This window comes from Magnolia sinica, chromosome 19, assembly GCF_029962835.1.
Source record: "Magnolia sinica isolate HGM2019 chromosome 19, MsV1, whole genome shotgun sequence".
In the NCBI taxonomy this organism is placed as follows: domain Eukaryota; kingdom Viridiplantae; phylum Streptophyta; class Magnoliopsida; order Magnoliales; family Magnoliaceae; genus Magnolia; species Magnolia sinica.
The window spans coordinates 7,034,983-7,050,073 of record NC_080591.1 but is presented as its reverse complement, the minus strand read 5'-3'; the positions used below and the strand labels follow the sequence as shown (position 1 = coordinate 7,050,073).

The 15,091-nt window shown below is 41.6% G+C and overlaps 1 protein-coding gene across 1 annotated transcript; it reads left to right on the top strand.

Annotated features, from left to right (window-relative positions):
* The first annotated feature begins 10,260 nt into the window (after positions 1-10,260).
* On the top strand, positions 10,261-11,327 carry LOC131235173 (E3 ubiquitin-protein ligase RHA2A-like). The gene has a single exon (XM_058232312.1). It carries the CDS (start codon positions 10,589-10,591, stop codon positions 11,081-11,083), a length of 495 nt encoding a protein of 164 aa, XP_058088295.1. The 5' UTR covers positions 10,261-10,588; the 3' UTR covers positions 11,084-11,327.
* The last annotated feature ends 3,764 nt before the right edge of the window (positions 11,328-15,091 follow it).

Here is a 15,091-nt window from a genome sequence, read left to right as displayed (position 1 = left end):
GACACGCTGGATGGAAAATGGTTGTACATACAACCGCTGTATCTGATCATTTCTCCTACAAACTGTTACATGTGCCAACTACACATGCGTGTATGACATTTCAATTTGACAAAACGTTTTAGACCGTTCGTCGCTTTCCTTCATGTGGGTCCCACTAGATATGCAGGCATTGCCAGATCAGTACCATACACACATATCGGCTTGTCACATGTATCATGCACGGTGGGTCCCACCTGTTACACAGAGATCAGTACCATACACGCATGTGGCCTTGTCACACGTATCATGCACGGTGGGTCCTGCGTGATACAAAGAGATCAGTACCATACACACATGCGGGCTTATCACGTGTATCATGCACGGTGGGTCCCACCTGATACACAGTGATCAGTACCGTACACACAAGTGGGCTTCTCACATGTATCATGCACGGTGGGTCCCACCTGATACACAGAGATTCCAGTATAATCATATGATGTAGGGTTATTCTACATTGGATGTGTTATTTTATAATTATACATTTAAATCGCTTTATTCTCACTATCAAGACCAGTCCACACGTACACATCACCGCCCAACGAGCAGAATCCCACACACCATCTTTGGACGGTACACACAAGTTTTCGATTATGATGAGCGGGTCTCACAATTCGGTAATCCATACTGTTAGTCTGTTCTGTTCTACCATGGATTGAATGTACCTTAAAAAATCCTCCTTGACAGGCCAATCTTATCACTTCGATTTGTTTCCTACAGAGATAAACGGTTAAGATGAAAGTCCCTAATATTGGTTACTGGAATCATCCAATCTTGGGAATTTTTGGCGTACTCTCCATCCAAGGTGGGGATCTATAAACTGATGGTCTCGATTACCGATCCATGGGCCCACTTGTAAGAATCGAAACCCGCGTATAGTGTGCAATGTGGGGGGGCCAAGTATTATATCATTACTCCTTAAATAAAATAAGGAATATAAAATTTCAAATAAATGGTAGTAAACATCATTCAAAGGATAGGTAGCCCACTAACACAACCGCCCTTGATTATGGTGACCGTTTGATGTCGACATCAAGATAAAAAAAAACATGTAAATAACCGTCAGATTACCATGTGGGTCTTTCCCCATTTCTAAAATGGTGGTCAATCATCCACCGTACACGTGGCATATATATGTGAAATACAGACCGCCCAAATCACGGCCTTCGCTGTGGATGGAGTGTAGGCAAAAAACCGTACTAATCGGGCAACCTTAGCCATCCGATGTTGGCCGTTGAATTTAGAATTCTGCACATCTTGTTTCTAGCCGTCAACTTGATAGGATAGTTAGGACTTACCATTCAGGGATGTGTAACCGCAGAGGGACCCACGGTTTGGATGGGTAACCTATAATAACAGACATGTGTGCCACGTGTACGGCGGATGAGTCACCATCATTGTAAAATATGGAAACGAACGCACACTGAGTCTTTGATGGCCCTTATATGGCCTAAAGTTCAATCAAAGGAAAAAGGTGGGCCCCACCAACGAAAAGACACCCGAGATGACGAAGACCCATCGATGTTACAATTATTAACCCGCATTATAAGGGTCTTATAAAGGTACGGTGGTCCCATACCACAGATGGTACGGTGGCTAGTTTTCACGGCCGGATTGCATTTCAAATGATGATCTGAACCGTTCATGTTGTGCGTTTTATGCTACCAGGCCATTTTAAGAATAATTTTTTGAGTTGATTGTGTACGAGATGAATATTTAATGGTTCGTATTCAAATCCAAAATTCAAAGATTAGGATCATCAATAATGAAGCATGATTATAAGTTCATAGCTTCTATATGGTGGTATTGAGAACATGAACGGTTCAGATCGATCAAAGAATATGCGGTGGAAACAGGCCCCCGTGCCATAATCTGGTACTGGCCAATGTACCTAACAAAACCCCTCATAACCATGCGGATCGTGATGTATGTGCTCTATCCACGCCGTCCATCGCTTTTTCCACATCATTTTAAGGTGTGATTCCAAAAAGGAGCAGATCCAACGCTCAAGTAGCCCACGCAGTTTGGATTGAACGTTCACCATTAAAAACTTCTCGGGAGCCTCATAAGTTTTGATCAAGCTGATATTTGTGATTTCCCTTCATCCACGTCTACCTTATGAGCAGCTTGGATAGCAAATAAACGTAACGGTGGGCGTCATTATCATCACTGCTTCCTGTGGGTGTGATCCATTTGAGGGATCTGTCTCATTTTTGGTTTTCTTACAATAAAATAACCTTTAAAAACGGATGGACGGTATGGATTAAACAAATACATTACGCTGGTCCACACAGAGCCCCTGCCTGGACCGAGTCTGTCCAGGCAGGCGCAGGACCACACACATACATAGATGTATTATTAAGTAAATTAAATGTCAGTTGTGGAATTTTCCAAGGCCGGGAGAGGAGCAAGTTGGCATGCAAGTCACTAAAAGTAGGTAATTCATTCAAGTGGGCCACGGATCAGTGATCGAGAACATTGGTCTGTTGGGACCCACCATCGATCTACCATTGCCCAGAAATTTCAGAGATTAGAATATTCTGGCCACCAATATTGGCTCTTTCTATTATCGATTGTCTATTTGATTGCAATGATTTTAAGTGATATAATTCATTTTTGAATAAAATTTTTCGGTTATATTCGTACATCATGTTTCCCGACGAACCAACGGTTTAGATGATTGAGAAACAGGAACCACCTGTGTAAAATTGAAACTCATGTATACTATTCATGTCCTCCAGCCGTGGATCCGATAATTCCTCAGGAGAAGTTGGGTAGAGAAAGCAATTAAAATGGCGGTCGGTGGATATGGAAATCTTAAAAGGCATCTACTTGTTTTCTATGCGAGAACTGATCCCATGCATCTAGATGTATGTTGACTTCATGTTTAGACACAGCTATTCTGAATCATAATATTTTAATAAAAGATCTGAACCATTAAAACACTAGGTATCACTATTTAGTATTAAATTTATTGAAAATTAGTAACGGAAAATGTGATATAAATCATATATTTGGAATAAATAGGCAACGACAGTCTGACTCAATATACAGGTTTTGTCCACATGAATATATTATCAGTAGATTTTATAGTAGATGATTCTAATAATGAGACCTACTATTTTTGTGGTTCAGATTCTATATTTAAGTAAAATTTTGACATGAAAAATGAGGCTGGAGAAAAAGTTATCGTACAGACGGTTGTACGTTATCAGTTAGCTTCCTGTCCAAGAGAGCGAGAGGGAGACAAAGCTGGTTCTTAAGCCCCGAAGATCACGGCAAATCTTCCCCGTCTGGAGGTTTGATAGAATACATCTGGAAGTATTATAATAATACCATACGTCGGAAGTTGAGTCGTAGGATCGAGGCTCTTTTTAATATCTCAAACCGTTCATATGATGGAGTGTATAGTGGATGGAAGATAGCCTAAAAATACTATGAGGTTGAATAATTCAGGCCTTTGATTATTTAAATGTTAAAGATACCGTCCATATTCAAGGAAACTGATAAAAATGATCAAAGTGTTAAAGATTCCATTCGAAAGAGGGTTTTATTTTTTCGTATATAGTCCTTTTGAGATAAGTCCCATCGTATAAACGGTTTAGATGATTTTTGAAAGATAGCTCTGGATTGAAAGACTAAAGTTACAATTTATCTTACATAAATACATCGGGATGTAGTAAAGCTAACCTCCTTCGTTTGTTCCCCCACCACCATTTACGCGTTTCCACTTTCTAATACATTTTTGTGGGGAGCTGATTATGTGTTACCCTTACCGTGTGGGGGATGATTTAATGAAAATTTTGAATATCCAAGCCACCCATCTGTTTTTATATCTCATTATATGGAGTTATACCAAAAATAAATTAGAGACATGACTCTGGTGGACCAAACCACTGGAAAAAGTGGTGAATGACCATTAAAATATTTTTATAGGCCACAAAAGTTTTGGATCAAGATTCTCTTTGTATTTTCCTTTTATCCAGGTCTGTTTGACCCTATCAACAGATTGGATGGAAAATAAACGTTACGGATCTTATTATGGTCGGCCCTGGGAAGTTTTTAATCGTGGCCATTCAATCGTCACTCTTTCCTGTGGTGTGGTCTATTTGAGATTTGGATCTGCTCAAGTTTTAGGACCAACACCTAAAACGGGATGGAAAAACAGATGAACGCCGTAGATATACAACGTATTATCAAGGTGGGCCCCACGCTAGTAACACCTAATCCACTCCCATTTTTGTGATGGTTAACTATCTGCTAAGGGGTCCGTACTATTGCTGAGTGCGTGGGGTGTGTGTGCGTGTGTTAAAAAAAAAATAAACAAAACAATCTGCTAAGGCTATTCGCGCAAGTATTGTAGAATCGCATTTGTGGCCACACATGCCAATTAAGCATGGGTAGTGAGAAATCCTAGCCGTTCATTGGGTGTTGCCGCTGGGTCTGTACCCTGGAATAAAAGATTGGATTGTCTTGGCATCGGGTGGCCGCATGAAATTGACTTTGTTTATGCACACGGGTGGGACGTTGGATGGACGGTCAACCTGAACTTTTGCCTTTAATACATGAACGGTGGGCCACAACGGATGAGATTAGTGGATTTCGTACACCTGCGCCATGCCGTTATGGAAACGGATTGCCTGCTACTCCCAACTGCAGGATGTCTCTGCGGTCGGAAGGTAGGTGGAACCGTGGGACGCGGATTCCCTGCGAAAGTTTCGCAGGTAGATCCTGCACTCGAAACTTAGGTGGGGCCTACCGTGATGTTTGTGAGAAATCCACTCCGTCCATCCGTTTTTTGAGATCATTTTAGAACTTGAGACCAAAATTGAGTAGGATCCAACTCTCGAGTGAGACGCACTAAGAAAATGTGTGTAGGAAAATTCCTGCCGTTGAAGCGTTCCTGGAGTTGAAAGTGATGTTTATATTCCATCTATGCCGTTTATAACGTCATTCATATTGGGATGAAATGAAAAAACAAATGTTATCGGGATTCAAAGCTTCCGTGGCCACACGAATATTTCAACTGTTGACGTTCAATACTTACTTTTTTGGCCCACCTGAGTATTGGATACGGTTCATTTTTTACCTTATGTCCTAAAATGAGATCAAAAAACGGATCAATGGAGTGGATTTCTCTAAAACATCACTTCGGATCCCACCTAAGTTCCCAGAGCAGGAACTTCCTGCGCCGTAGTGATGTTTGTGAGAAATCTTTTTCCGAGATAATGTTAAGATATGAGCCAAAAAATAAAGTGTATCTAAAAGTGGGCCACGCCCGGGAAAAGAATGGCGGTGAAATGCATACCGTTGGAGCATTCTTGGGTTTCACCTTGACGTCTACATGCCATCCAAACCGTTCATAAGGTCACTTCCACTGGGATGAGCTGAAAACATTAAAATATCAGGATGATACCGAAATCAACGGCCCACGATTTTTTTAACGGTGGGCATTCAATCCCCACTGTTTCTTTTCGTGTGACCCACTTGAATTTTGGATCCACCTCATTTTTTTGTCTCATGTCCTAAAAGGATTTTTTTCAAAATGGATGTACGGGGTAGATTTATCACAGTTATCACAGTGGACCCCACCTAGCTTTCCCACTACAGGAACTTCTTGCTCAAGGCAATCCGTTTCCGCGGTTACGTGCCCTCAAGTATAATCCAATTATACTCGCGCAAGTAGCCTAGCATGGTCTTTTTTTAAGACGTGCTTTAGTGACGATCATGGGCAATAAATTAAAATTTATCTTGATAATCTCGATATAATTTTGAGAGTCCGTACCACACGTTAAATAGGGATTACTTACGTCCGGACGTATGTTACTTCACATACGATCGAGCTTCCATGTCAAGGAATGAATCCAAACCGTGCATCATCTCTGCCGCTTTTTGATCACCGCTCATCCCAAATTTCACATGGATCCAGAAATCAGATGGACAATAACGAATAGAGCAGTGTAAAAATCTATAAATCCCGTGATATAGCTTACCTGAGTATTGGAATAGTCTAATTTTTGGATGGTCTCTTTATCCTGGTGGGTCCCTTATGATGATTGGATGGTATGGACTATACACATGAGATCCACACACAATCCGGAAGTTTCTATGGAGGCCGTCCCTCTCCCATTTCTCCCTGTTGTTCCAAATGGTGTGGCCCATCTGAGTTATGGATTCAGCGTATTTTTAAGTACATTCCTAATTGAGATTCTCATCAGATGGACGGACTGGATGTCCGGGAAACATTTCGGTGGGCCAACACAGCTCGTCCGTATGGGAAGATGTGATTACTTAGAAGTATAACTTGAAATTATTACTACAATAATCTTGGTCGATGTGACCCATATCACAATAATTTATGTGGATGTCATATGGTTAGATTCAAAGAGACAACGACCGTTTGGCGCGTGGGCCCAGGAATGGTACACGTCGCGCATGTACAAAATTTGGGGTCCCCACATGTGATAGCTATGGCCCAAAAAGCATATGGTTAAACCATCGGATGTTTCTAGTAACTTAACACAGCAATGCTCCCAAATGGACGGTTCCAGCAAATATTGAGGTCATTATATACCATCTATTTTATAAACCCCACCATGGGTGGCCATGGACGCAAAATGTCTATGCAACTGACCAATCAAGGAGTTCCCAGGCAGAAGCTATGTTGCACCCACCCCCGTGTCCATGTGAAATCCACTCCATCCATTGGTTTTTGCAACTTGACAATTGATTAGGGTTAATAAATGAGGCAGGTTCAAAATTTAGGTGGGACACTCCATTGAAACTGTGGGGGATTGAAGGCCAGCAATGGAGACCTCATGGAGACCCAAGAATTTTGCATCAAGATGTTACTTGGTTTATAGTTCATCTGTGTGAGAATAACTTCAAGAACTTTGGATGGCATATAAACATTATAATTAGAGTTGTATCTGAGCCGAGATGACTTGGTTAGGTCCCTCCACTTAATTTGAAAGAATTGGACTTGAATCGGTTTGAAATTGAGTTTGAGATGTCGAATTTGAGTTTGCCTGGGCTCAACTCAACTCGAATCAAACCCCAACTTGAATTGGACCAATTTAGTGGCACATTATTTTGATATTCATGTTGCTCACCAAGTATTTGAAGAAACGACACAACGAAGTATGGGTGATGGCAGAGAAGATATGGATATGAAATGAATATTCTTATATTTTAATTTTTATATCGCTTACCGAGTGTTTGGTGAAATACCTATAAACTATTACTACTATTTTACGTATCATGAGAAATTAAATGAGCGAATTAGCTTGAGCTGCTAACCGTATCAAGTCAAGCTGGCCACTCAAGCTCAAGGAGTAAGCTGAGCCGAGCTAGGTTTGAGCTTGGGTAGCTAGTGGCCCAGCCAAGCTGTCCCAAGCTCAGCTTGACTCGGATCAACTCATGTAAAGCTTTAATTATAATGTCCCGGGAAAGGTTTCAACAGTGATCGTTTTTATGCTCCTGTTTCCTATCGTCTGGTCCGGCTGAGTTTTGGATCTACCTCATTCTTTAAATCCTGGCCTTTAATGATCTTTCAAAACTGATGGGCGGAGAGGATTTCTCACGGAGGTCATAGTGGGCCCCATATAGCGGGCAGAGGCAATTTGCATCCTGGTTCCCATGGTCTAAAATTCAGCACTCTTGACTGGATATAGACCAAAAAAGTCCTTTTCCGGTTTTCGTTATTCGTTCCCTCGTATTAATGGAAAAACATCCAATCCAATTTGAGGCCCACTATATGGATGGATGTCTTGCTGTCCATGTGTCCAACATGAGTCGGTCGTGTTCCTCCAAATACCTGTCACTAGAGTGTGTTTTCCCATGCAAGCCAATCCACACCGTCCAAATCACCGGCCTTACGAGCATATCTCTAAAACTTTTGAAATTAAAACGCTCAATTGCGATTTTCGAGTAGTGAATGTTGGACTGAATTCCATGCACGGTGGGGCCCGCTATTTGGAGAGTCTAGTCTGACTTCAGTACACAAATGTCCTATACGGCCTAGTGCATGGTGCATGAGCTGCCATCGTGTAAAAGATGCAACACGTGTCAGTACGTTACACGTGTCTTGCTTCCGAGGTCCCTTTATTAAAGTGGTGCCTGGCATTTGACAAACTGTCAATGCGTTCAAACGAGCACGCGCTCCTTACGAGTTCCTTTTGCATCTGTCGCGATTCATAATCCAGCGTCTGTCGCTGACCACTGTAGCCCACATGCTCAGTGAGTGGTCCGATGATCGGGACCGTCCACGTTTCGAAATCTATTGTATACGAGCCATCTTACGAAAATTACACTGAATGGATTATTGGGACCGTCGCCCTCTGTAGATTATTTTAGAACGATAAAAACAAAATTATCAATTGTTCTCATTCAGCGTGGTCGGTAGTAAGGATGATAGAGACGGTTCGAATCACCAGACTATCTAAGGAAGTGGGCCCAAGTGGCTGGCAATACACTGTGTATTCTCCGTCGCGACAAATGAAAACTACCTCTTTTTTATCACTTCTCATACTTGGGAAAGTGGCACACGTATACAAGGAACTGCTTTGATGTCCTGTAAAGCGTAAAAGGAAGAATTCCTTGGTCCGGATTGAACGGGAAATTTTTAAAAAATACGTGGCCAAGGTTGCTCACTTTTTAAGATTTGTGGACCATGGGCCATATCTGATGTATGTAGAGCGGTTTACTATGTACAATTTCATGGCCAAGATGGAACAGAAATGGCCCATGCGATGCGGAAGTGATCTGGACCATCGGAACCTTAAACCGGGGTAAGACAATCTACTTTAACCATCCAACCCTCTATGCCTCGTTACACACACTGAATCTATAAGATTCCATCGAATCAATGATCAAATTTTCATTTTTACTATTTAGAGTAATTGTTAGTTTGATTATAATTCATCATTAACAGTGGTTTAAGGGTTGCGTCCAACATAAAAAGTGAGTGGTTGAGCCAAATAAGACAACGTTTTTAGCCAAAAACCATGATGTTAGTAAGAATCATGACGGTCTACAAATAATAAGTTTACTATTTATAGTAAAACATGATTTTTAGGAATTTTAATTGTAGTTTAATTATAGAACTTATTCCTATTTAAAAAGTTTGTAACTACATTTTAAACATCAATTCACTCATTATGAATTTCTAATTTTTTTATTTTTTTTTCTTTTTGGATTCGAATCGTTTTTTTGAGCTGTGAATTCAGAATAGTTATCATTGAGGAGGACGGTGCATAGCCGTGTCACTGCTGCATATTTTCATCGAAAACGACGCGGATTGCATACTGATAATGTCAGTGCAGACGTCGCTATTGGTCGGTGACATGTGTGCCCACCAAGATGCATGCGCGTTTTATACGACCACACTACAGGAAACAATGGTAAATGATCGCTCACCGCCAAAAGCTTTTTTGTAGCCACAAAAAGTTTTGAATAAAGCGCTGATAGCCGTGTTTTCCCTTCATCCACGTTGTGTGGTATAATCAACAGGTTAGATAGAAAATGAACATTACCGGGGGTCTTAGGAATGTTTTTAATGGTGGGTGTATCACCACCGTTTTCCTGTGGTGTGGCATACCTAAGATTTTCATCTGCTTCATTTTATATCAAATCCTGATGGACGGCGTGGATAAAACAGATACGACATGGTGGGGCCCACGGAAAACCGACCAGTAACAACGTCGTTACTAGAGGGGGTCACTACCGAATCCATGGCAAAATCACAAACGTACTATGAATCTTTCTTTATTTATTCGTCACTTTCGTTGTTTGAGTGTAAACCATTCACCTTCTGTATGCCGTCGGATTGAAGGCCATTGACAGATGACAAGGATCACAACTGGTTTTGAAACTGTAACGTCATCCAAAACACCAGCTACTACATGGACCGGTCAGGATTCATGCATTCCCCATCACATGAAAGGTTAAGATGGGCCATCCTAACAGGTGGAAACGAGGATTAAATGTTTTAGCGGACATGATCATGAAAGTGGACCACTGCTGTATATATAATTCGTGGTCACTTGTCGAGGATCATATCCTTCTGATTCCATGGCATCTACCAGCCACCACATGGAGACCACTACAACAAGCGGCTCTCGTTCGGCACACATTTTGGTCGTCCCACGTGTGAGTAGAGTGGAGGGAGTGCACTAAAAACATTCCTCCTCCTCCTCCCTCTCTCCCTCTCTCTCTCTCTCCATGTGATGAGCCGCTCTCGAAGCATCCATCCAAGAGCAGATTTCACAAGTGGGCCCCACCAATTCCCTGCTTACGTTAGACCCAACTAATAAATTCAGTTTCGGAATCACAAAAAAGTGGGCCCCACACGCTCCAATCTCACCTCCAAATACCCCCTTTTTCTCTCCCCACGCAACTTCCGATTCCAACCTCCTCTCAAAGAAGGAAACCCTAGAAATCCTTCTCTCTCTCTCTCTCTCTCTCTCTCTCTCTCTCTAACCGATGTCCGCTTTCTCTCTTTAAAATCCGCACCGTCCGATTTTTTCATCTTCCATCTAAGAAAATTACCAAAATGGGTCTATCCAGCGATCTCAATAACGTATCTTCCGACTCAATCCCTCTACTCGTAGTGGCGTTGGTCGCACACGGCGTATGTTATCTCCGCTCCATGCTCTTTTGTTTCCTCCAGTTCATGGGCGTGTCCAGCGTCGCCGGTGGGGAAGTTGGTTTTGCGCCGGAGGGTCTATTCGGCGCCGTGGGCTCAGGATTAGCAAGCGTGGTCTTATTGGCGGAGCAGCTTAACGTGCACCGGGTGTTCACGTTCAGGGGGGAAGCAGGCGTGGAGAGGGATTGCATCGTGTGCCTGAACGGGCTGAGTGACGGAGACCAGGTGCGCAGGTTAGTTTGCGGCCACGTGTTCCACAAGGAGTGCTTAGATGGGTGGCTGGAACACCGGAACATGAGCTGCCCGCTCTGCCGTGCGCCGTTGGTGAAGGAAGAGCGGTTGGTGGAGTTGGAGAGGCGCGTGGGGGAGGAGCTTGTCACGTGGTTCTCACCGACACATTGATGGTCATGATGTGATGGTACCATGACATGATAATGATGGATTTTTATTTTTATTTTTTTCATATATGGAAATGACTATGTTGGATTTTTAGCTGTTTTTGGAGGGCTGGTAATGCTACTAAGCTCTTTTGGGTGTTTTTTGAAGGGCTTTTTTTGGGTTCTTTTCTACTTTTTGTAATTTTTTTTTTTTGTTGTAATTTACTGAAATAATGAGAGAGGCTTTCGAATGTAATTATATTTTCTTACTGTGTATATTTTATAGTTAGAAGGATGGTAATTTTTTTATTATTATTATTATTTTTCTCTTGGGTCAGGTTTAGCCTGGACCTAACCCAGCCCGGACACTACAAGGCCCAAGGGCTGAGCCTGGCCCGGGTCAAGCACAGCAAGGTGGAAAAGGTTGGTTAGGCATGGTGCCGCTCATCACCTGAGTATTGATTAGTTACTAATGGGGATTTTGTGGATACTCGAGTGGTGTATGTCCCTTCATATGCAGGCACTTATAGATTATACATGTGTTATAAATTGACTCAACTAAATTGGAAAACCCACAGTGGGTAAGTCATGATAGTTGTAAAATCAAAACTGGCTTGAGAATCCCAAGTCCGACCAAAATAAAATTGCTGAAGAATCCTATGTTGGAGGCCATGTATATTTTCAATTTTAATAGTCCAATTAATGTCCAAAAATTCAATAGTCAAATGATCAAACACATTTTTAAAAAAAAAATGATTTTAAGGTGTCCTGACTCATTTTGAGGTGAGACTATTTCTTGCATATGTACACAATCAACCGCAAACCATATGAATCTTGCATAAGTTGGACGCACACCCACGATGTGCCCAAACCCCATGTGTTCCTAATGTGACTGCTAAGCATTTAGCCGTCTTATCTAGCTATTTTGTAACCTATTTTGTTTGTAACATGTCTTGAAATAATGAATAAAAATAGATTGCAGCACATGTGAAACGCTTAGTGGATGCAACAAAATTTATGTCCCGAGTAGCTACAGTGTGTTCACGAAAAATATTTAAGTAAATAGTTAAGTTGTCCAAATTTTCTTTAATTGTGAATGGCTTCTTCTCTTTTTTATCCATAAAAAATAGAGAACAACTTGTACCTATCAATGGTACATGATGGGCCATTTTCGTGATACACTTAAAATGTTTATCTTCAATTGCCACAAATACGCAGTGTCAACTTTTTACGCGCATCATATGCAAATTTGTCACTTGTGCTAAGTTGCAAGAATGCATGTGCTTATTAAGAGCGCTCACATGTGCCATTATCTATCTTCAAGCATCCGTCATGTACCACATGTGCAAATGATACATTTTCAGGTATCACACATGGGTTATGTGCACCCGGTGATGAATGTGCATGTGTAGATAATCCTTCTTTATTTTAGTTGTTTGACAAATAATATTAGTATAATTAGTTCATGATAACATAACCTGTCTAATTAAAACCTAAATGAGTTTGACTTAGGTTGGATGGGATTAAACTTTTGCTAATGTTGAATAAGCCTTAATATGATTGGTGGTCTATGTATCATTTATAATAGTGCACATTGATACATGTATTTACACTTGGACATCAAGTTGAGCCGAACCAAATTAGGGCTGAACCGACTTGATTCGATTTTAAAATATGCTTGATCTGAACTTGACTTGGCTCAGTATGGAGTCCAGCATGCTTGAACCAGTTCAAATCCGGTTTTGACCGAGTTGGTTCAAGTAGACACCGATTCCCCCTTGAGAAATAAGGGAGGGGAGTGGAGAGGAGAGAGAGGAGGGTGATGATGATGGGGGCGGCCTTTGGTAAGGATCTGAGTACACATGCATTACGAGGGTGATGATGATGGTGGGCGGCCTGTGGTCAAGATCCCTTTGGTCAAGATCTGAATGCACATCTACATTAGGAGGGGTGATGATGATGGTGGGCGGCCTTTGGTCAAGATCCGAATGCACATATGCCATGATTAGAGTGGACAGACCTACGGTCAAGATTATCAAATCATAGCCCCACGTGTACAACTTTTAGAAAATGGCACTGAAGTGCAACAACCCAGCCATCCAAATTGTGGGCCCAATGTGGATGGAAGATATGTCTAAAATCACACTGATCAAGCCATCCTAATTATCCAATAACAGCTATCAAATAAATGGTTAAGAGTAAAATAATAAGCGGTCCAAATTCAAAGGGAAAAAGAATCAGATGGTTAATGCTATCTTCTAGGTTCAATGTTTTTCAAGTACTCCATATAATTTTGTCAGAGATATGGAAATCCGGAATCGCCGTACATCTATGCCACGTGTACGGTTAAAGAGTGTCCACCATTTATTAAGTTGTTTAAAACGGTTCCGTCCCTCAGAAAATAGTCCTTTCATTAGGACAAGCGAAAGGGATGTTTTGTAGCATTGCGAATGCGAAAAGAAAGGACAACGTCGACATATCTCTAGAAGGCTCGGTGGGCAGTTAATCTAAGCCGTTGGTATACTTGCACTCACATGCAGGCAACGATTTCCGTACTTGGATAAAACAAATATCATGTGACTTGCAGCTATGGTAACGTTTTCATTGTGTTATTGCATTCCCAAAAATGTACTACCTCCCTTCAGTCAGGTAGTACTTTTCTGGAATGTATGCATGGCATGGATGTTGGATGGTGCACGATATGATGCACATGAAACCCCTGCCACGTGGCTAACTGTTATTGCTTTGGAAGCCGTTCACGGTGACGGACGGTGATAGAGGGTGGACTGGTCTTTGGCTAAAGGTAATAAAATTTAAAAAAAAAAAAAGAAAAAAAAAGCGCTCTCAGAGCACTGAAAGTAGTAATGCGGGCTTGAAATTGAGGCCAATGTCCAGGTTAGGCTGATCTACGGCCAGTGATGTATGGCTGGATCGATTCAGGAAGTTTTTTATTCTTATATAAACGAATAGGTAATTCATAGACATTGACGAGTAATTCTCGTTCAGCGAATGAGTGTAGTTTAAAAACATTTTTATATCTAATCAAAATCATTTGTATGATGGGGCTTGATTTTTACCATGATCTAACCACTACGGGAATGGGAGGTCTTTGAGGGGTTGTGTATGATTTTTATGGTGTGACTTGGCCTAGTTTTTGGGTATGCACAGTACAGTAGTCCATGGACAACCATCCAAAATTACTCTAACTTTCATGGACCACTGGTTCCAATGGTCCATGGACAACCACCTAAAAACTTTCAAATCACAAAGTATAGCTCATGCCATGGCTGGATGGTCCTGATTTCTGGGTATCTACCTTTCATGGTGGGAAAAACCTGTTTGCCATGATGGATGGCATACGCATCGACGTGGATGAGGTGGTTTTGCGTATGGTGATGTGCTGGGTGCTGTGGGTCCTACCTTGATGTACATGTTTTGTCCACCCGTTTTTCTATCTTATTTTAGGGAATGAGCTTACCTTGATGTACATGTTTTGTCCATCCGTTTTTCTATCTTATTTTAGGGAATGAGCTGAAAAATGTAGCAGATCCAAAGCTCAAGTGGACCACACCATAGGAGACTGATGATTGAACTACCACCATTAAAAATTGAATAGCCACCATTAAAAACTTCTTCAGAGCCACAAAATTTTTGGATCAAGCTGATATTTGTGTTTTCCCATCCAGGTGTGTGTCCTTACCAACAGGTTGGATGGCAAATAAACGTTATCAGCCCTAAGAAGGTTTCAAAGGTGGGTGTCACCATCCCCCAGTTTCCTGTTGTGTCATGTGTGGTCCACTTGAGCTTGATCTACTTCATTTTTGGGTTCATGCCCTAAAACCTAGCAAAATAGATAGATGGGGTGTACGCAACACCACCTAATCCCCGTCGGCACACACATGCCCTGGTGGGCCCATGCGTTGAATCTGTGAAATATACTTGTTTTACAAGGGCTTGCTTTCTCTAAAGGTAATTTAATGTTAGGGCCACACCTTTTCACGGTACACATTGATTTTCAGTTCTAAGACGTAGG

Bases quoted from the DNA above. Each gene is read 5' to 3' on its own strand.
- LOC131235173 (XM_058232312.1), top strand. From the start codon at position 10,589: ATGGGTCTATCCAGCGATCTCAATAACGTATCTTCCGACTCAATCCCT.